The sequence below is a fragment of the Nannobrachium achirus genome (genome assembly GCF_963921795.1).
Source record: "Nannobrachium achirus genome assembly, chromosome: 23".
NCBI classification, from domain to species: Eukaryota; Metazoa; Chordata; class Actinopteri; order Myctophiformes; family Myctophidae; genus Nannobrachium; species Nannobrachium achirus.
The window spans coordinates 6472568-6496413 of NC_137830.1; the positions used below are offsets into that span (position 1 = coordinate 6472568).

General features: G+C 45.0%; 1 protein-coding gene across 1 annotated transcript in view; it reads right to left on the bottom strand.

Annotated features, from left to right (window-relative positions):
• chchd3a (coiled-coil-helix-coiled-coil-helix domain containing 3a) overlaps nt 1-23846 on the bottom strand; it is a 214003-nt gene that overhangs the window by 13937 nt on the left and 176220 nt on the right. Inside the window, exon 8 of the mRNA XM_080754100.1 lies at nt 2289-2424. Coding sequence (XP_080610226.1) covers nt 2289-2424 — 136 coding nt within the window. The remainder of the gene's footprint in view (nt 1-2288; nt 2425-23846) is intronic.

Below are 23846 nucleotides of genomic sequence, written 5' to 3' on the forward strand. Positions count from 1 at the left end.
TCAAAATATTTAGTTCCAGGGACCCCCCCAGAAGGAAAATTTGAGTTACAAATGTTCGCTTAAAAAATACATATATTCAAAGATTTGCACACATTTTCACGAAAAATAGCAGATCTACAAGCTTGCAGCGTGGCACTGAGTGCCGCGCTGTGAGCTTGTAGATCTGCTATTTTTCAATAGCTAAAGTATAAAATAATTAAGGCCCATCCACCTTGGGCCCTAGTAACTCAGTCCCACTTTCCCCCCTTGTGACGCCCCTGTGTGTGTTGTGTGTGTGTGTGTGTGTGTGTGTGTGTGTGTGTGTGTGTGTGTGTGTGTGTGTGTGTGTGTGTGTGTGCGCATGCGAGCGTGTGTGTGTGTGCGTGTGTGAGGACAATGGCGACCAAATGGCAGCGACCGTGGCCCCAGAGTCGCCTTATTACATTAACCCATTAAAACCTGAGGCCGAATATGCAACAAAATGTCTTCAAATCCTATAACAGTTTTCTGATAAAAACGTTTCTCTATCAGTGATGCGCAAACCTATTCATGTCAAGGACCCCCAAAATGATTAGGTATTTGTCCGTGGGACCCCCATCGCAAAATATGTTGTTCCGGGAACTTCCCCGGTCCAGAACGAAAGATTTGAGTGAAAAATGTTCTCTTAAAGCATATCTATACATCCAAAGATCTGCACAGATTTCTTAAAATGGCAGATCTGCAAGTTCATTGCACGCCAAAACGTGACGTGCTATGAGCTTGTAGATATGCTATATTCGAGTAGTATAAAATGATGTTTTTGTCTTCTAAATGAATGCCTAAATTGCAAATTGTAAAATAATGGTTTAAAACATGGTTAAGATCCTCTAAAACAAGGGTCTTCAACAGGGGGTTCGGGACCCCTAGGGGGTCCTCAGAGTTACTACAGGGGGTCCTCCAAATCTGTGTGTGATAGAAACATTGTTATATTAATTAACATAATATTCTGAGAACTGTAGCCAAAAAATAGCAGATCTACAAGCTCACAACGCCTCGTGCTGAGTTTGTAGATCGGCTATTTCCGGCAAAGAGGTTTGGTGTAGAGGGGAAAAAGAGTAGACTAAGTACAGAGTGAGAGGTCAAGCTTATTAAGTATTGGCGGTTCAAGTGGTTAAATATCTGAAAACACAAATTGACATGAATTCAAAATACACTGATGACTGTGCTGTCAAACAATGAAACTATATGAAACCTACAGGTTGTGGGGGTCCCTGCTTCATCTCTCTCTCAACTAAGGGGTCCTTGGTCCCTGCTCCATGACGTGGATGCTTTCCCGTCTTTGATGGATTAAAACACCCAGAACAGCCAGCCGAGGCAGGGCCAGCACAACGCCGCTGTCAGCAGGTCTTATGGAAATGGACCGCTGGGCTTTGTAAATCACACTCTTTAAGAAGAGGGTTTATGCTGGCGCCAGGAGCAAAGTGGAAACAATATCAGTCCTGGATAAAAAAAAAAATAAGTAAAGGCCTGTGTCCACTGTAAACGGAGCCGCGCGTGTGTGCCTGCGTGTATCGAGTGTGTGCGTGCGCGCATAATAGTTATAATGTCAAAGTTGTTTGGACATTTTTCTGTGGGCTCCACGATCCGATGTCTGCTGCTGTAGCATTCACAGGTAATATTATGACTAAATGCCACCATCTACATTTCATTTATATTCTAGTGGGGAACACACAAAGTATGTTCAACTATGACGAGCTACTCTCGCTCTTCTACGGGGAGTCCACTTACATATCTGTGGGCCGCGATGCTGCATCGATACGTTTGGCCAGCCTTTTTCAGAAGGGCAAGCGTTGTTTTATTTTAAATAGATACGGTATGTCCCAGAGAAGTATCAATTTTCAGAAAATTACTTTATACTTGACATTTAACCACTTGATATGTGAGGAAAATAATATATTTTTGGTGAAGAGAGTTGGCCATAGATGGAAAAATAACTCACCAAGTGCAGTGCAAATCAGGTTTGTTTTACTAAGCATAGTGAAGTGATATTGACGAAATCCAAATATTATCAGATTATTCTGCAGCACCCCTGGACTGGCATCACGACACCCTAGGGTGCCACGGCACCCACTTTGGGATGTACCACCCACCTGCTTGCTGTTCTGCACACACTGCATGTAGAGTTATAGACCCACCTGCTTGCTGTTCTGCACACACTGCATGTAGAGTTATAGACCCACCTGCTTGCTGTTCTGCACACACTGCATGTAGAGTTATAGACCCACCTGCTTGCTGTTCTGCACACACTGCATGTAGAGTTATAGACCCACCTGCTTGCTGTTCTGCACACACTGCATGTAGAGCGCTGCGATGTTGGAGCAGTGCAGCGTCTTGCCGGCGTTCTCTTGGTAGCACTTCAGGATCTGACCCTGGAGGTCCGCGCACACCGGGTAGGTCTCATACCGCCTGGGGGGAGAGGGGAGGGGGGACACATGACAGACAGACAGAGGGACAGACAGACAGACAGAGAAGAGAGGTGAGTTTTATCAAACATTATGAATCAACATATTTCGTCCACAGAACCAAATGATAAACGGTGCATTTATACAGCGCCTTTATCCAAGGTGCTTTACATAGATTGTGCATTACATTCACCCATTCTCTCTCTCACTCTCACTCTCACACACACACACACACACACACACACACACACACACACACACACACACACACACACACACACACACACACACACACACACACACACACACACACACACATTCATTACATTTACCCATTCACACACACATTCATTACATTCACCCATTCACACACACATTCATTACATTCACCCATTCACACACACACATTCATTACATTCACCCATTCACACACACATTCATTACATTCACCCATTCCCACACACATTCGAATTATCTCGCGGCACCCCTGGACTGCCGTCACGGCACCCCAGGGTGCCCGTCACCCACTTTGAAAACCCCTGATGTAGACGACTCATCGGGACAATTAGCAACCATCTTTGTTCCATTGATGCTGCTGATGGTAGCCTACCTACCGTGCAACACTCACCCGTTCAGCCAATTCTATTCCCAGTAAAAAATCACTCCCTTTCATAAACAGGAGGAAAAAGAAAAAAAAAACCTTTAAAAGCTTTTTCTCACGGGGCTCACACCAGACCCTCATGGTGGTTCAAGTGCTGAGTGCTATAGTGAATCCATATCGATCGCCAACAGCTCCCTATAGGTGAGTGATTGTATCAGCCGTACTGTAGCTGTCACCTTGCATTGGTCTAAGGGTCGGTGGTTTTCAACCCTTTCCAGAGCCAGGCCCATTATCTATTCTGCATTTGAGCAAATAAGGATGACATTTAGCCTCTCAGACCCCAAAACGTATATATAATATTTTGTTATCATTGTTGGATGTGATTTTGTCCACGATGCATGCTGTATGGATAGACGTGGTACCAAAAGGAGAGATGACAATCCAAACGTAGAGGAAAAGAACAATTCTTCTACACTCTCTACTTCTTGTTGTCTTGAACTCTTGAAAGCATAACATTTCACGCTCTCAAGAGTTAGTCATCTATAAGGGTATATTTGATTACCAACTCCTCCATCATTTAGCTGGGGACCACCTGGAATCCCCTCAAGGACCACTGTTTCTCAAGGCAAATGTTAAACTAATAGGCTTAGTGGATAAAATAAAGAATGTCTTGATTTATTTAATTGTGTGCACTGAAAATAGCAGATCTAGAAGCTCACAACGTGTCCCGATGTGAGCTTGTAAGATCTGCTATATTTGGTTCACGACACCAGTGTGGCATCTTAGTATAAATCAACAAGCTATTCTATAAGAACTGGTCAAACACTGGCCGAATTCCAGTTCAAATATGACTATTTCGGGGGGTCGCAGCCTAAAACAGGGTTACGAACCACTGCTATGGACAGTCCCGATGCTCTCTCTCCACTCGTCTCAGTAGCTACAGCTGCATTAGCGGCGTACAGATGCTAGTGCATGCGGCATTGCTAATAATGCCTGACGTTAGCACAGGGGGCATCGGTGCATTTAACTGGCTTCTCCTTTATTACAACACAGCCTTGGCCCCGGGACCCGCAGTCTGTTCTGCAGCGCAGTTAAAGGGTTTCTTTGTGTGTGGGTGTTTTTGCTAACATCAGCAGTGGCATGGGACGTTCAAGTACAGTATATACCGTACCAGCACTGTGGTGCCCTTTTTTTAATACTTCAAAAATAGCAGATATACAAGCTCATAGCGCGGCACTCGGTGCCGCGTTATGAGCTTGTATATCTGCTATTTCATGAAAACTAATATACACCAGTAAGACGCCTAAGGACCATCTGTCAGTGTGGTTCTCCTAACAGGGCATCATCCGGGATACGATCCCTTTTATGCCCACACATGGAGATCCCCAACAGAATCCCTTTTATGCCCATATATGGAGATCCTTGCTCTGAGAGTATCTGACATCACTGAGATATATGTCCCCTGTTTATGCTCATATATGGAGATCCCTGCTCTGAGTATCTGACATCACTGTGATGTCACCTGTGATGTCACAGTGATGTGTCAGGGGAACCACAGTGTCAGGCGTTTCCCGTCCGTCCGGACGTCGGACAGTTACGGACAAGCTGTGCAATTATATACATATATAAATATTTTAAAGCAAACATTTGTAATTCAAATCTTTGATTCTGGCGGTCCCTGGAACAACATCTTTTCAGATGTGGGGGACACTAGATAAACAACTACGCTTTAGTAACAAGCCCCAAAAAAACTACCAAACTACCAATATTTACAAGAATATTAAACAAGCCCCAAAAGCCGCTTAAAACAAGCAGACATGGCAAAACACTGCTGAACATGTGCATGCTTACCGTGCCGTGCTGTGCGTGGGTGTGTGTTTTGTGTGTGCGTGGGTGAGTTTTGTGTGTCCATGTGCGTGGGTGTGTGTTTTGTGTGTGCGTGGGACTAATTTCTACGCTGTCAGCAACTCTGGGGGGAACTCAGAGGGAGAGCGGCGGGGCAGCTGAGCCTTTCTAGCCCGTTTCGACCGCGAGCGCAATATTACGCATTATCACTTTAACCATTGTTTTATGCTTTAACTGTTGAAAAATAGCAGATATACAAGCTCACAGTGTGATCTCGTAGATCTGCTATTTTTGAGAAGGAAAAAAAAGAAATTAACATTTTGTGCAAGTCTTTGAATACTTTTGATCCGGTTCTATAAAATGTCTTCTAAATCCTTGTAAATCAGTAGTTCTCAAACTTTTTTAATGTCAAGGACCCCCCCCAGAATTACATGTATTTGGCCGTGGACCCCCCCCCCCCCATCTCAAAATATGTTGTTCAAGGGATCCCCCCAGAAGCAAATATTTGAGTTACAAATGTTTGCTTTAAAAAAAAAAAAGATACGTTCAAAGATTTCCAAAAAAATAAATCACAATCTTTCAAAAAAATAGCAGATCTACAAGCTCACAAGCGTGGCACTCGGTGCCGCGCTGTGAGCTTGTATATCTGCTATTTAAAAAAAATAGTTAAAGCATAAAATAATGTTTTTTAAAGTGGTTGCAGCTAGGCCTAAACGGGCTAGTCTGAATCAGATGTTTGATTTGCCCCCCGGAGTGAGAAATCACCCCCCTGTTGGATATAAAACAGGAGGATTGGCCGCATGGGTCATTACCTCCGGGTCTAATGCAGCAGGAAATGCTCCTGGTGCAGGGAAGAGGAGGCGTGTGTGTGCGTGTGTGTGTGTGTGTGTGTGTGTGTGTGTGTGTGTGTGTACGTGCGCGTGTGTGTGTGTGTGTGTGCATATGTGCATCCCACATGCTCTTATTTAGCTTGGCCCGCGGGGAGCGCGAGCAGCTACAATCTATAGTCCTTGTCAGTGTGGGTCACTGACAATTAGTGACAATAAGGGAAGCGTTCGCTCTCTCTTCAACCTCAAGGACTCTCCTCTACCCACGCACTGATGTACGACGTGCCCTTGGGCAACAACGACACACTGAACCACCAACCACTGATGTACGACGCGCCCTTGGGCAAGCGGCAACAACAAGAACACTGAACCACCAACCGACTGCCCTGCGGACGGTAGAGACACACATGACTTTAAATCACCATATCATTGTTGTCGGGTGGAAACCTTGTATGTCCAAAACCGTCTGTTTTTTATTTATCATTTTAAAAATGATTTAAAATAGTGAAAACAGACGATCTACAAGCACACAACGGCAGATAGGCTGTTTTCACTAGACTTGTGTGACAGTCTTGTGTTATGAAGTAGGGCTTTACTTTACGAAAAAAATAAATAAATAAATAATAAAGTTCAAATTTGAAACTTGGAGATACCAGGTTTCTGCCCGACAGCGACAATATGGTTGAGCATTGGAGTTCCTCAGGGCTCTACCCTAGAGTATTTCATTATTCTGGGGGGGTAACGACGCGCTGTGAACTTTGGCGATTGACATGAATCTCAGACAGGGCTTTAAAGACCTTTAAAGGTGTATTCAGTGATAATGAAAGTGGCCAGGGGTCATCTTGTCCCTTATTGGCCTTATAGCGTGGAAATGTTTAGTTTTTTATAGATTTTTTACACCATTATAATGTTCTCGTTTTGATCATTAGACCCAATCACTGAATATCGGTAGGCCTACGTCTCCAGCTTCAGGATATGTATAATACTGATTTACTACGAGACTGTGGCATTTTATGAGTAGTTTACAATCTAGGCATTTAGCAGACGTTCTTAATTCAGAGCGACTGTGGTTCTCAAAACTTTTATTTTGACCATCATAACTAAACATCGTAACATAACTATGGCCATACTCTACCCTGATTGGTCGAGGACTGGCTGGCCACCTCTTAGAACCGAATCTAGATATGCTCGTAACACGGGCCGTGGTGGAAGTCCTTATATGGTCAGCACACATTCTAGTGAGGAGAATGAATGGAAAATTTACCAATTATATTTTTATTTGAATGAAATGCAATCACTGAACATACCTTTAAAGCCCTGTCTGATTTTACTATCATAGGCCTGGCACTCAAAGTTGAACATCTCTGTTGTTTATTCCACCTTCTCCACTGAACCCACAACTAGAACATTATGCTGAGTGTGGAACTCTGTCTAGTGAAACCACAGGGAGGGCTGAGGGTCCCGTCATTTATGTTCTGGAACCACGGGGCTCTGGGGGTCCCCTCATTTATGTTCTGGAAACCATGATGACAATGACAGGGCCGCTGCTCTGCGACAGCCCGGGTGACAACATGGCAACACTCTCTTCATAATAATAATAATACTGATGATGCCAGCACCGTCTCATTTGTTACGGCGCCAACGGGCATCGTCTGCAAGCAGGGAATGGGGGGGGGGGGGGGGGGGGGGGTGGCGGGGACACAACATACACCTGCTAATTACTTCCTTAAGCATTAGCGCTAATGCCAGGTGTGTCCCGCTGATACCAACCACGGTGTTTATCATCCACTAATGGCTTACTGAGAGGAGAGAGAGAGAGAGAGAGAGAGAGAGAGAGAGAGAGAGAGAAGGGGGGATATTTCCTGATAATGAACTGGTCGGTGTTGTTTCTGTGGGGTTTTCCTTGAGACAGGGGTAGAGTTAATGGTAGGGTGTGTGACATTTAAGTGTTTTCTTTTGTTTGATACAGAACAAGCACTCTATAGCAAGGAGCACTATCGGAATATAGAAGGGGCCCCACCATGCTTATATATATATATATATATATATATATATATATATATATATATATATATTATATAGATATTGGTCCATAATACGGTTTTATACGGGTTTTAGCCTAAACAACCACTCGGATATTTAAATTTCATGTTCTGTCTGTCTCTAGTAATTCCAAGCCGTTTCAGATGCAATACCAATGTGTGTGTGTGTGTGTGTGTGTGTGTGTGTGTGTGTGTGTGTGTGTGTGTGTGTGTGTGTGTGTGTGTGTGTATGTGTGTATGTATGTATATATATATATATATATATATATATATATATAGTCAATAGAATATAGCCTCCCAAAAAGTACCGTCCCCTTCTGGAGGGGGCCCAATGGGAAATGAGCACCGTTCAGACACGCCCATTCAGAAAATCACTGAAATGAAAGGCAAGGCTTAGAGTTAATGAATTGGGATTTTTGGGGGGCTGGAAGAAACACTGGGAAGGGAAAAAAAAAAAAAAAAGTGAAATTCATGGTGTAGTCCCTTACTTTAACCAAAGGAAAACACTTAACCTGTACATTAAGACCATACTTGATCATACTACCGCGTCACACAAAAGCTTCAAAAGTAAAAGTGCATCTGCTACTCTTGAGTTTAGAATCCTGAAAAACAACAGTTTTGTACATAATGAAGTTACAGAGACGATATACTGTACAAGACTGTCAAAGTTGAATCACAATGTTGTTGTTGTTTTTTTTGGTTTTTTTTTAAGCTGGAGCCTCATTCCGTCTAATATTATCTAACATGGATGAATTGAGAGGAAATGTCTTTCAAGGTAGCCTGACACTCAGCCTGAATTGACATTTCGTTTCACTCCATTATTCAGTCTGAACTTTGTCTCATCTAAGGCAATTTCAAGGATGGGCGTTGCCAAATAGCAGCAAAGCAGATGACGTAGTGTTGTTGTTGTTATGTGTGGCTGGCTAGTGGCTAGCCTGTTGCTTGCTAGTGCTTTGCTAACCAAAGAAACAGGCAGAATAGGAGCACTACGAACTAGTAATCAAACACAACATAACATGCCTGCTACTGGTGTTTCATAGCGAGCATTTTTCCGCGACGCAATGCGCGGTACGGTACGGCGGCGGCGCTGGTTTACTTGGAAATGCACATGAGTTCTGGGAAACCCCCACCCACGCTGATCACAAGACGCTGATTCTCCGTACGGATTTTCGAACGAGGAAGGCCTCTTCATTGAGAGCAATTCTAGACCCCTGAATCGCCAAAACAAAAATTTAAAGGGGTGTGGCTAGCGATTCAGGGTCTGGAACTAGGCTACTTTCAAGGCTGCCTGCTTGGCTCTATAGCACTGGATTTTAACTTAGATCTTACAAGAGTTAATGGATGCACCAGGGACGTGCAGAGAATGTTAGAGAGGCAGGGGCTGACACTTCTAAAAGGGCCTTTTGGTGAAAACATCGAAAATAGCAGACCTCCAAGCTCACAACGTGTCGCGCTGCAACGCGTTGTGAGCTTGGAGGTCTGCTATTTTCGATGCTACACATTTCTTGATTTCAACATAAGATGCTGCATTCAAGTTCAGAGGAGTTTGGATTGATTGAGTATTTTATTAGACACAAATAGAGAACAGTTGGCCTACAGGTAGTCAATACAATAAAACAAATGTAGTACAGTACAAGTACAGTTAAACACCCTGCCTAAAAGGAGCATCCCAAATAAGTCCTTTTATGGTCTTTTGTTTACGTTTTCTCTTGAATTCTCTTGAACACTGCCTTCAGGTATGGCATGGAAAGAGGGGCATTTGCATCTCTTTCACCATAGTAAAAACTGCATTCATGGTCTGGAGAGAGGGCACTTTTTACAGATGGATAAAAGGGCAGGGGCTCAAGCCCCCTTTGATGTCTATGTGTGCACGTGCCTGGGATGCACTAGTGGCGTGCTGCAGGTGATGCATCACATGCCAGGAAGCTAGAGCGATACACAATTAAACCAAAATAAGAGAACCCTGAATTCCTGTCATTTAAAGCGATGCTTTTCCTGACAAATCCTTTAATCAACGCGGTGGCTTTGCCAGCTGTTTGAAATCAATGTTTCACAGATACTTCCTCTGGGCCGCTTTGGTTAAACTTAAAGCGTCTTTTCCTTTCCGGCATGGTTCCCATCTCATGTGAAAACACACTCAAGAGGGTGTGAGACGTGTTTGCAACATGCAGGTATATCGGTAAAATGAACCCATATACCTGGAAGTATTTAATACTTTAGCTACTGAAAAAAATAGATATACAAGCACACAGCGATATACAAGCGAGCTTGTACTGTATCCCAACCAGTCAGGTCTTAAACCGGCCCATTCCACAGAATCTGTACTCCTAGCAGTCACAGAAGCACTCCATGCTGCCCAGGCTGCCTCCCACTCCACAGTCCTGATTCTTCTGGATCTATCAGCGGCATTCGACACAGTGAATCACCAGATGCTCCTGGACACCCTTGCTGACCTATAGGCATCACCGGGACGGCTCTAAAGTGGTTCTCCTCCTACCTGTCTGACTGGACCTACCAGGTCTCATGGAAAGGTTTGCTTTCATCCCCCCGAACCCTCCAAACCGGAGTCCCCCAGGGATCTGTACTTGGCCCTCTCCTTTTCTCCCTGTACACTAAATCCCTTGGTGCTGTCATCTCTGTTCACAACCTATCCTATCACTGCTATGCTGATGACACTCAATTGTTTTTGTCCTTCCCCCCCTTCTGTCACCCAGGTGGAAGAACGCATTGCTGCATGTCTGGCCGACATCTCACAGTGGATGTCAGCCCACCACCTCAAGCTGAGCCCGGCAAGATCTCACTATTTCCATAGATAATGCATTGGTGACTTTGGTTCCAACAGCTAGAAACCTTGATGTGGTCCTGGACAGCCAGTTATCATTCAAGGCCCACATTGCATCAGTCACCCAGTCCTGTAGGTTCACACTCTATAACATCCGTAGAATCAGACCCTTCCTCACCCAGGAGGCAGCCCAGCTCCTCATCCAGACATCTGTCAAATCAAAACTTGACAATTGTAACTCTCTCCTAACTGGCCTCCAGGCATGTGCACTTAAACCTCTCCAACTGATCTAAAATGCCACGGCACGACTGGTCTTCAACCAGCCAAAATTCTCACATGTCCCCCCCCCCCCCCCCCCCCCCCCCTTCTCCACTCCCTCCACTGGCTCCGGGTTGTGGCCCGCACTGAATACAAAACACTGATGCTGACCTTCAAAGCAGCCAAAGGTACGGCTCCTCCATACCTCCAAAACCTGATCAACCCCTACAACCCCACCCGTTCGATCAGCCAACACAGGGATGCTGACAGAACCGTCGCTAAAAACCCCAGGACAAAAATCCACTCGTCCTAGACAATTTGTCTTGGATTATGCTAATGCTTAAATTGTAAACTAAACTCATGATCCACAGATAGAGGCAGTCTGAGGAGGTGGACTCTCTCTCTTTCTCTTTACGTACATGTACAGTACACACACACACACACACACACACACACACACACACACACACACACACACACACACACACACACACACACACACACACACAGAGTGTGTATTCCTCAGCTCTAGCTCATAAATCAGAGGGAAGGGAACATACAGAAGGAGAAGAGGAGAGGAGAGTAGACAAGAGAAGACCAAAGGAGAGGAGAGGAGCTGATATGATATGAAGAAAGGCTCTGCATTGAGATGAGATGCTTTATCAGGACGATGGAGACTGTGTGTGTGTGTGTGTGTGTGTGTGTGTGTGTGTGTGTGTGTGTAGCAGTGTGTTAAGATAACAGTGTGTAACACACATAACACATGCGACCCAGACACATGGAGGGCACGGGACTGAGAAAAATGGGGGAACACGGAATATGGGGTGTGTGGGGGGGGGAGTAGGACACTATGATGGAATGAGAGAGGAGAGGAGAGGAGAGGAGAGGAGAGGAGAGGAGAGCGTGTCCCATTTAACATGTAATATAGCAGAACAGATTGCCCTCCCCTCCCTCCTCTCTCTTCAAGGTGTCCCCATATCAGCACATACAACCCCCCCCCCCCCCTCTCACATACAACCGCCTGAATTCTATAAAGTCAGCACATTAAAGTGGAAGAGAATCCCAGCCCGTCCCACTGGGTTTATGGCTGCACACCCACGCACGCACACACACGCACACACACACACACACACACACACACACACACACACACACACACACACACACACACACACACACACACACACACACACACACACACACACACACACACACACACACACCATATTTTTTTCAAAGACCCCTTTATATTGACTGTAACGCTGCATGGTATAAAAGGCATTGAGATGGATGGTGGGGTGTGTGTGTGTGTGTGTGTGTGTGTGTGTGTGTGTGTGTGTGTGTGTGTGTGTGTGTGTGTGTGTGTGTGTGTGTGTGTGTGTGTGTACTGTACATGAACGTATAGAGAAAGAGAGAGAGTCCACTTCCTCAGGTGTAAAAATACATTTGAACAAAGATACGCATCACGATACATGGTTGACGATACGATACATGGACTATATTGGTTCATTCATGATGATACGATTCCATTCCATTCAATGATTTAAAATCGATATTGTAACTATTTAGCAAAGACATTAAATCTGTGTGAAACGTGTCAATAGAGCAGTTTTTAAGGTAAACATCTATTATTGTGGATATTAATAAGTAAACACTGTGATTCTCTAGCAAATACATGGACATTATATTTCAACAGATATGGAAAAACCCACCTTGACATGAACACAGAGATTACACACATTTATCGATACACCAAGATCAGCTATGGAATGGACAATGATTCGATACTGATTATTTACATTGTAAAACGATACGATGCAATATACAAAGCCAAACGGTACGATATATTTGTTTTTGCAAATCGATATAGTAGATTGCAAATTCAAATCGGTTTTTTCGATTCAGTTACTATATCATAACACCCCTAGTGTGTGTGTGTGTGTGTGTGTGTGTGTGTGTGTGTGTGTGTGTGTGTGTGTGTGTGTGTGTGTGTGCGTGCGTGCGTGTGTGTTCATAAAATATACATGTTGTTCTGTAATGACAACATCTCTCAAACAAACGTATATTGACCAAAACCCAACATGTGCTTTAACACAGAGACAGACATAGTGCAGTCAAATAGTAAAACAGTGACAGTCATAGATCTCTGTTAAGCATGCACGCAAACGCACACGCACACGCACACACACACACACACACACACACACACACACACACACACACACACACACACACACGCAGCTTCAGTTTGAACAAAAGGTTTCAGACACATTTGGTCAACGCCAGACGTTCAATCCGTCATGATTTTTTTGCGTTAAACATTACTTTGAGAAGGGAATTAGTGTAACCCAACCCAACGCGACCACCCACACACACACACACACGCACACGCACACGCACACACACACACACACACACACACACACACACACACACACACACACACACACACACACACACACGGTATGGATCCCCCCCCTCCCCCCACCCAGATTGAGTTCTCTTCGGCCACATTGTCTATTTATCATCATTTGGGTCCACTTAGGGGTTAACAGGGTTAAGAGGTGACGGGCGGGGGGTCCGCCGCGCGCTCTTAAAAAGCCCTCGCGCTCCTCTCCGCTTAAGACACACGTCAGAGCAAATAAATACAAATGGTCCAGTTAGGGAGAAAAATGACACGCCGCGCTCGTCTTCAAGAGAGGACCTGTGACCCCCCCCATCACCCCCCCGTCCAGACATCCATCAGCACAGATGGAAGAGAGGGGGGAGGGTTGGGGGGATTTATGAACGAGGTGGACGGATGGACGGATGGACGGACGGATGGACGGACGGACGGACGGACGGACGGACGGACGGACGGACGGACGGACGGACGGACGCATGAGGAGATAAAGAAACAACAAGAATTTGGAGTTTGCATGTTCTCCCAGTATCCCCTAGGGCTAGTGGTTCTCAACCTTTTCAGGCCGCTGCCCCCAAAATAATCATCAATAATCTTTTTATTTTAAAATGTTTATCCCACGATTTTGTAACCCATTCTTTCACCCAGTGCCAATTGCCTAAGCTGTAATGCTGGGCTCTGCTCTCCCTCTGCCAACCTGGGGAGAGCAACAGACTGAGCTCATGCTTCCTTCTGTGCATGAGGAGTATGCAGGCCGTTTCTTATCACCTGACAGGGGTGAGTTTCCCCTGTAGGACGTAGCGCGTGGAAGGAACACGTTATTCCAACCAGTTCCTTTCCCCTCCATCAGGCGTCCCGGCTGGCCAGGGGGAGGCAGTATAGAGACCAGGATTACTGCATGTTTTTTGTGAGGGTACCTACCCTAGGAGACACGGGGAGAACATGCAAACTCCACACAGAAAAGCCCTTTCACCAACCCGACCTAGGGTGTGGGCAATGATGACACGGAGGAGAGAACACGCCCCCAACGCCCACAGCGTCCCCCCGGTAGGAATCGAACCCAGGACCTTCTAGCTGTGAGGCGACAGCGCTACCGACTACGCTGTTTTAACCTGTGCCCCCACTCTTTTTGTGATCAATGTATTTTTAATAGGGCTGGGACGCGATTACATTTTTTTATCTAATTAATTACAGGCTCTGTGATTAATTAATCGCAATTAATCGCATTTTAATCGCACATCGATATTTGACCCGAGAAGCATTTTTTTCAAGTAAAACACATTTTGTTGAATGAGTGAGTTTTTTAAATCTAAATTTTGCATTCACTGGGCCAAGCAAAGCACTCTGATCGGCTACTTCTCCCTTCGTTTTTTGTTGTCTCTTCTTGGTTGGTGCATTGCTATGATCGGTATGCCCGAAACTGAAGGTTCTGTGGTGCAAAAACTAAGTGCGATTAAAATGCGTAATTTTTTTTTATCGCGTTCATTTTCTGTAATTAATTAATCGCAATTAATCAGTTAAAGTCCCAGCCTTATTTTTTAACTAAAATACCAGAATGAGCTATGGGATTTATGAAATTTCCCCTCTGGGATTAATACATTATCTATCAATAACTAGCCTGGAATCAGACAAATTTGACGGTGGAAAAAATAAATAATAAAATGTGGGTCTGGCCCGGAACAATTTCAATCAATTTCCTCACCCCGAACAGTTGGGAGATCAATCAGGGCCCGGTATTGGTCTGGTCTAACCAATTGTGTCCGGAGACATTGTTTAACCCGCCCATTGGAAAAAAAAGACCTTCCATATAGCAGTACTAGACTCATATCCACAAAGTGATATAGTCTGGCTACACCAGGCTTATCAATATCCACGGTACAACACAGTATACATGGCTTGCTTTAAGCGTGCAACAGACAGAGAGAGAGAAAGAGAGACCTTTAGGTCCTTAATGAGTCCTCTTCACTGTGTGACCCCCGCAGGCCAGGAGTCCAGGCCTCCGCCATGGCCTCAACGCACGGATCGATACGGCTGACACTTGAGGCTGCTTTACAGGCGTGTGAGAGCCTTATAACTACTATAACACAGAGGTCACCCCACCGTGGGCCTCTGGTTGAAGTCTCATAGCAGGCACCACACTCTGTCACTCCAACTAAAACCTGTCAGCTCCGGCAGCGCAAACAATCAATGTCCATCGCACAAAAACAACAAAAAACACCACCAGACCCCTCTCTCTCTCTCTCCCTGGCCGCTCCGTCACTGCCATACTGTATCGCTAGCAAGACATAAACAACATGCCATAAACCCAACGATTAAGAGATGTAAAACAATCCTCCCGAAAATTTACAACAACGTCAAATCGTTAATACGGCTCCCTAAAAGGCTGTGCGTGTCTGTGCGTATGTGCGTGCGTGCACGTTTTACAGACTAGCGTCTAGAAGCTCTCTCAGCTGGAGAGGGAGAGCTTTTAAAGCAGTTATTGACTTGTGTCTGGCTGCTGAAGCTGCTGGAACCACCATATTGTCTCGGTGGGTTCAAGTTGCCTTGTGATGGCTGTGACCATTATAACCCTCACCGCGCATTAGGATCAGATTTTAAAACATTGTTTAAAACAAACGTGTTAATGGAAGGAGAAAGGGCATTTGCTGTTGGGCTCCGTATCTGTGGAATAAATTTCCTCTGCAAGTTAGACCAGAGGTCTTCAACAGGGGGTCCTCAGTGTTACTACAGGGGGTCCTCCAAATCTTTGAGTGATTTTATATTAACCACTTGAACCCTAGTGTTCATATTTTGAGAACTGTCTTTAGCCAAAAATAGCAGATCTACAAGCGCCTCGCATTGCGAGGCGTTGTGAGCTTGTAGATCTGCTATTTTCGGCAACAAGGTTTGGTGTAGAGGGGGAAAAAGAGGAGACTAAGTACAGAGTGAGAGGTCAAGTACAGAGTGAGAGGTCAAGTTCATCAAGTATTGACGGTTCAAGTGGTTAAGTATCTGAAAACACAAATTGACATGAATCCAAAATACACTGATGATTGTGCTGTCAAACGATGAAACTATATGGAATCTATGAACAAGTTGTGGGGGTCCCTGCTTCATCTCTCTCTCTCAACTAAGGGGTCCTTGGCCTGAAAACGTTGAAGACCCCTGAGTTAGACAATACTGTCAGTTAAACAGGGATTCTTTTTATGTGTGTTCCTTGGGGAAGGTAGCTTTTCTCCCCTAAAGGGCCGCCTTGCAGGCAGACGAAGCAGACTGCATCATCATCATCATCATCATTGGAGTGCCCTCGAGATCTGCGACACTGGTCTCTGTTGCTCATTGCCGCACCAAGTTAATTCACAGTCAGTCTTGTGTCCCTACTCAGAACATCTGGAAATGTGGTCTAGTTCCCCTTGATGGGCAGGGTCTCTATAGAAGAATATATCCGAGATGACCCATGGTCCTTTGCTCTGTGACAGTGTCCTGCAAAGCGGAGTATTCTTTGTGTCATTGCTGCCTTATACGTGACTTGTGGAAACAAAGATGTTGACAAAGACACAGCTTCTGCTGTGGGATTTTCATCTATTTTTTTCTTTTTGCAGAATAAAGTGTTTTTGAGAGAAAAGTATGATCCGAAGCGATATTTTAGTGTTGCATCAGGGAAACAATCACAGTGTTTTATGACTGGGGAAGCTAAGTGAGGGTGGCCATGTCTCAGGGGTAGAGCAGCCGGATGGAGACTAAACCTGCAAGGTTCCCAGTTCGATCCCGCGGGCTCCCCCAGAGTTAGTGTCAAAGAGCAAAACTCTGAACCCCGAGTTGCTCCCGGTGAGCAGGTTGGTGCCTTGCATGGTTTCCTATGCCATCAGTGTATGAATGTGTGTGAGAATGGGTGAATGTAATCCACAATCTATGTAAAGCTCTCATATCAGGCCCTGTAAGACCATATTAGCCTCCTATTAGGGGCTGAACGGAGGTTAGAATCTGAAGTTTCCCTGCTTGAATCCTGGCTTCTCCACGTCAAAGTGCCCTTGAGCCAGAGACGAGACACTGAACGAGTGCTCCTGATGAGCAGGTTGGTGCCTCTGGTTTCCTCTGCCGTCTTGTGCGTGAATGAATGTATATGCAGAGTTACCTGACAGAACATAATTATGCTCTGTGAATGTCTATAGAAGAAGAAACCCCAGGACAAACATCGTCCTAGACTCTTCTCCCTCCTGGCCCCCAAACTGTGGAATAAACTCCCCGTCGCACATAGAACAGCAGACTCACTCCCTAGCTTCCATCGTGGTCTGAAGACTCAACTCTTCAGACTCCACCTAAGCCCATAGCACTTACTGTAGCACTCGCCTACCCTCAATGACCATACATGAAAGTTAGATAGCATTTTTTAGGTTTTATATAAAGTTTTCACTGAATAGGTGCTTGGTCTACCTACAGTACGTTATTTTTCTTAGATTAATATTTCTATGCATTTGATGTATTGATGTTGATGTATTGATGTATTACCTTGCCTTGTCGCTCTGGATTCATCTGCTAAATGCCTAAAATGAACAGTTTAAATTGTAAGAAGGACGCTCAAGTATGGGGGTCCCCGGCTACTTCATCTCACTCTCTATGCTAAAGGGGTCCTTGGCCTTGTGCAAACACTGCGAAGACCCCTGTATATAAATGATCAGGCGTTTTTTTGATTAGTCACTGATGTTGTGGCAGGGGCAACATTAGCCCAGCTTCTCCCCTGAACCACAGACCACTTCGGGAGCGTAGTGGGACTTTGTTTTGTTGTGTTTCTTGTAAGAAAGAAACAAGGCAAACTTTTATTTTTTTCCTTCCTCCAACACCGATGCAATCAGACCTTTAAGTACAGAGTGGCCACGTCGGCAAAGCCATTTGTATTCCGCCGAGGCCGCGCTCAACAGAATGGGGTTGGTGCTGAGTTTACTTTGTTCTTATTTCGGAGGGGTTTTAAGCCGTTCAGACCGGCAACGCTAGTGAAAAATAGCAGATATACAAGCTCACAGCGCGGCACCGAGTGCCGCGCTGCGAGCTTGTAGATCTGCTATTTTTGAGAACATCGTGGAAAATGTGTGGAAAAGGTCTTTGAATATTTTTTGATGCGATTCTTTAAATGTCTTCTAAATCCTTCTAAGGTTTCTATGTCGGTGGTTCTCAAAATTCCTCATGTCCACCCCCGTCTCAAAATATTATGCATCAGGGACCCCCCCAGAAGCAAATATTTGAGTCACAAATGTTCGCTTTAAAAGATACATTTTCAAAAGATTTGTACACATTTTAATGATTTTTTTCTTTTTTTTTATAGCAGAACTATAAGCGGCCGCGCTGCAAGCTTGTATATCTGCAATTTCTTTTTAATAGTTAAACCATGAAATAATGGTTAAAGTGGAAACAAGTCTAAATGCCTGAACACATTATGACGCAATATTTTATGCTTTAAATATAAAAAAATAGCAGATATACAAGCTCACAGCACGGCACCGAGTGCCGCGCTGTGAGCTTGTAGATCTGCTATTTTAGAAAAATCGTGAAAATTAGAATTTTGACCCGATTCTATAAGTGTCTTTTGAATCCTTCTAAGATTTTTTGAAAAACCTATGTTTCCTATGTCAGCAACCTGGCCAGCCATCGTCAAAGAAAAGGTCCTTTTCACTTAAATGGAGCTCAGTTAGTCTGTTCTTGAGAGACTACTATGTCAGTGGTTCTCATACTTTTTCATGTGAAGGACCCCCAAAATGATATGTATTTGGCCACGGACCCCCATTTCAAAATATTTAGTTCCAGGGACCACCCAGAAGCAAAATTTGAGTTACAAATGTTCGCTTTGAAAATACATATATTCAAAGATTTGCACACATTTTCAAGACTTTTTCAAAAATAGCAGATCTACAAGCTCGCAGTGCGGCACTCGGTGCCGCGCTGTGAGCTTGTATATCTGATATTTTTCACTGGTTAAAGCAGTCAATAATTCTAGGCCTAAATGGGTTAATGACTCTGGGGAAGCAGAGGCGTGTTAACAGCTTCAATCACACTGCACACTCCAGATCAGACCCTAAGAGCCCCATTTACTGCTGCACATCGTATAGCTGGTGTTGTTGCCGGGCAGAAACTCGTATCAACACAATTGTGTCTGTGTCTGTGAGCAGTGACATCATCCAGCCCAAAACAAACTAATTAGGGTCCTGCTTAACCTTCCTTCTCGGGCTCACCACACCACCGCTAATCACTTTTCAAGCGTGGGGTGGCTCACAGTAGATGACGGAGAACGGCAATGGGCCTGGTGTACAAGATACACTACACCACTAAGATACCCATGTACCTGACAAAACGTCAAGGATGTCCACAATTACAACACCAGAGGCAGCTCCGGTTTTTGAACTTGAATCCTTAAAAGTAACTGTTTAGGAGACAGAGACACTATTAGGGATCTTTCTGACTTCTTACTTTGCATTAGATATGACTTAATTTTACAGACAGAGACCCTGGAATGCTTTCTTTGCCTCAAGTGGCGTGACAAAACGATGCACAGAAGTATGAAAAGAAAGATTTAAGATATAAATGAATGAATATATAAAAAAAAAAAAACAAGAGCAGATCATTGCAGTGCATTATTTAGTTAAACCCTGGCCTATATACTTTGTCCGGGGTCCCTCAGGGCTCTATACTAGGGCCGCAACATTTTTCCTTCGACACAAAATACTACAAAAAGCCAAAATCTACAAGCTCACAACGTGTTTCATTGCGATGCGTTGCAAGCTCGCAAATCGCCTATAAGAAGTTTTCCCCTCTAAAAAGTGATTATTTTCCACAATCTATTGAATTGGTCAGTTCGATTGAACTGTTGCAACCCCCAGGCTCTTTTTGTTGCTTTCAACATCTTTCCCCGCTTAATTCTCTCCTTTTGTCACAGGGGAGCAGTTCTGGACCCCTGCCCACCCTTCAGCAGTACAGTACGGTAATGTGTGGACTGTCCTGCTTTCAGGAGAAGGGGGTGGGGTATCCCCTTCTAGACGCTTTATAAAGGGCTGCTATATTTGCAGACGCTCCCCAGGGAGCTCGGACCACAATGTTGTTCATCTTTTCCCCCTCCTATACTGTAAGTACAGAGCTGTTGTGAAACATGCAACCGACTGTGTCTGTTCCCCGAGGACCCCCGGAGACCTCCGGGAGCGTCTGGAGGACTCTAGAGGACACAGGAGGGGAGACGCTCTCTTTTCAGAGCTGTTTCAGAAGGTCGTGAACTCAACAAAGAGTCGCCGTCGCTTTGTTAATAGATCAAGTTCCGCCGACAAAACAACGCTGTTAGCCCAGACCAAAAACTATCATCGTTTCCCCCTCACAACAATGAGACAAAGGGCATCTACACTAGAGCCGAAGGGATGTCTTAATGGAAAGAACATTGAACTGAGTCCTGGGACAAAAGGGTAGAATTAAAGGGAGGAGAGACGTTGAAAGCTCAAATTAACCTGGGGGGGGTCGCTACAGTTTAATTGAACTGATCAATTTAAGAGATTGTGGGAAATAAGACATTTTAGAGAGCAAAACTACTATCTGCAAGCTTTCGACGCATCGCAATGCGACACTCTTTTTTGGCGGAGGTGTTTGGTGTGGGGGAAACATCACACCTAGTGTGAAGTGAGCAGTGCTATTTATATGAGTTAATTTCATTAAGTGTCCCGCTAGCAGCGCATCCTGCGATGCTTGGCCAATGGGACCCTGCGCGTACAACAAGCTTCGAGCCGTTTGTTCAGAGATTTGGCCAGATCTAGGCCAGATCTAGGCCACACTTCAGGGCCCAGAGATCTTTGGGGGACCGGAGATGTTTTAGGGACCAGACAAAAACGGTGGGGACATCACTCTCTGACATCACTGTGATGTCACGGGAACCAAATCCCTTTTATTGCCATACATGGCCAGGACATGGCGCGACCTCGCTTTTCGCCCTTAGGAATCTTACTGGTCCTATATGGCTATCAGGGATCTCCATATTTGGGTAACTGGTCCGATAAATATTAATAAAGGATACAATAAAATAAAAGGCCATATATGGGTATTTCCAGATGATGCCCTGAGATGGTGCGACCTCACCCTTTAGGGCGAGGTCGCTCTTCACCCTTAGGTGTCTTGCTGGTATTTCTACGTCTGGGGTTTAGGTGAGTTTGTCATCAGCCAACACAGCCAGCTCCCCTGCTATTGATTTGTGAGCAGCTATATTTGTCTCTCTGTCTGCTCCGACTGTGGTTCAGTCTGTGACGTTAGCAGTCTGTGTCTCCTCCTCCTGCAGACTAAGGGCTGGTACACACTGTAAGATACTTTCTCCAATTATGCTGTCGCCGGACATTTTTGGCGCTCACCGACAAAACCCCCCGATCTGACGCAAGATCAGGGTTTGCTCGCCTACGGTTTTGCTCGCTGTGTGTGAAAGCCTCCGACGCAGAAAACAAAAGAATGGAAAACACGATAACACAAGGGTCTTCAACAGGGGGTCCGGGACCCCTAGGGCGTCCTCAGAGTTACTACAGGGGGTCCTCCAAATCTTTGTGTGATAGAAACTTTTTTTTCTTTTTTATATTAACCACTTGAATCCTAGTGTTCATATAGAACTTTAGCCAAAAATAGCAGATCTACAAGCTCAAAACGCCTCGCGCTGTGAGGCATTGTGAGCTTGTAGATCGGCTATTTCCGGCAAAAAACGTTTGGTGTAGAGGGGGAAAAAAGAGCAGATGAAGTAGAGTGAAATGTCAAGTTAAGTATTGACAGTTGAAGTGGTTAAATACGTATCTGAAAACACAAATTGACATGAATCCAAAATACACTGATGATTGTGCTGTCAAACAATGAAACATGGACACAAGAAAAGGAGGATGGACAGGTTGACCTCCGGGCAGAGACGTAATCCTCAGTTTTTTCGTTCCAACTTTTATTCACTGAGTTTCACACAAAGCGCACTGAGTGAGCGCACACACCAAAACATCCCTCTCAAACAACCAATCCCTGAGTGTCATGCTGCTAATGTCCATTCTCCCAACATCACCGCCTCCCGTTGGCCAAAAACACCCAAAGGGGGCGCTCTCGTCTGGTCTACAACTCGGCTATGAGTCGTGTGTGAAATGTCGTGCCATGTCGTGCAATGTGCGTGATCAATCGTGCGGTGAAAACCACAACGATATTATGACAGACAATTTCAAGAAACTCAGGATAGTGTGAAATGGGAGAGTGTTTTCTGCTGGCGTTTCAGTCCGAGTGTATCAAAGGGTGCGTTCGGAAATGCGCACTGGGTGTGGTTAGGGTTAGGGGTTAGGGTTAGGTTTAGGCATAGTTTTACTGAGGTTAAGGTTAGGGTTAGGGTTGAGTTTAGGCATAGTTTTACTGAGGTTTGGGTTAGGATTAGGGTTGGGTTTAGGCACTCACTACACTGAGCACACACCCGGTGCGCATTTCCGAACGCAGCCTTTGATACACTCGGACTGAAACACCAGCAGAAAACACTCTCCCAGTGTGAAATACTTCAATGATCTGATGAGTTCTTAAGTCTTAAGTCTGTGATGTTAGAAGTCCGTGTCTTCTCCCCCTGCAGACTAAGTCTCAGCGAAACGGACTGAAACTGACTTTATCCTGAATTCACCACCGTGCTCTACTGGTCCAGTTTGATGCTTGGTTAGCGAGCAGACTTTAGACTGAGTGGCAGATAGAGAACAAACAAACCCAATGCCCAGATGGCAGACCTGCATGGCTGCGTGGGCGTTTTGACCCAGATGGCACAGAGCAAGACAAACATAGCCAGAGTTCATTTTGCTGAATGAAACTATAACAGAACAGAATGTTCGTTGACTACCTTTTTTCACTGTTGAAAAATAAAACGGTATAACAAAGTCATTTTATGCTTGGCTGTGCTCGGATCTACAAGCTCACAATGAGTCTGCGACGCGGTGGGAGACGGTCTAACAAATCAGGTCCTGCCAAAATGAGTTGTAGTTGACTAAGTCAACCGTGGATTTGGTTGACTAAAATCTTGTAATAACCTATTTAGTCAATTACCAGTAAGACTCCCTAATCGGGAGATAAGCTACCGTCAGATCCTCCACTAGGGGGCGTGGCCACTTTTGCATCCGTTCTGGAGCACCAGTAGTCGGTGGTCCCTGGGAATTGCTCGTGAGCAGCCCCGTTGGGGTGGTCATTTTTGCACTTTTTGGCGGCGGCGCCAGGTGGTCCCTCCCTGGAGCTCCAGGGGGCCCTGGAGGGGTGGAGGTTGTGGATTGGCAGGCAAGGAGTGTGTGTGCAAAGTTTGGCAAGTATAATTCCCTGTTCTTTCTGTTGCCACAAAGCCAACATAATCCCTCTGACACTGTGGCGGTCCGCCCCCTGATGTAATGTAATTCTCCCGTCACTACATTCACAAAACGTTACTCCCATTCAAAACTCCGGTCAGCCAATCGCATTCCTTTCATCTACGCAGCTCCGCAACGCGCGTCATCTTGAAATCAGGAAATCACTCCCTGTTCTGGTGCTCTGTGTCTCACGAAACAAACACAGAAGCGGCTGCGTCCGTCTGTAATTATATACGTGTTGATCCTTCCTCACAATGGGGAGATAGTAGTAGCGTCCGTACCTTTAGTTGACCGTGTGTTAAAGTCCGCGTCAGCAGGGTATTTAAAGTGGAGCTACATTAGCAGGAT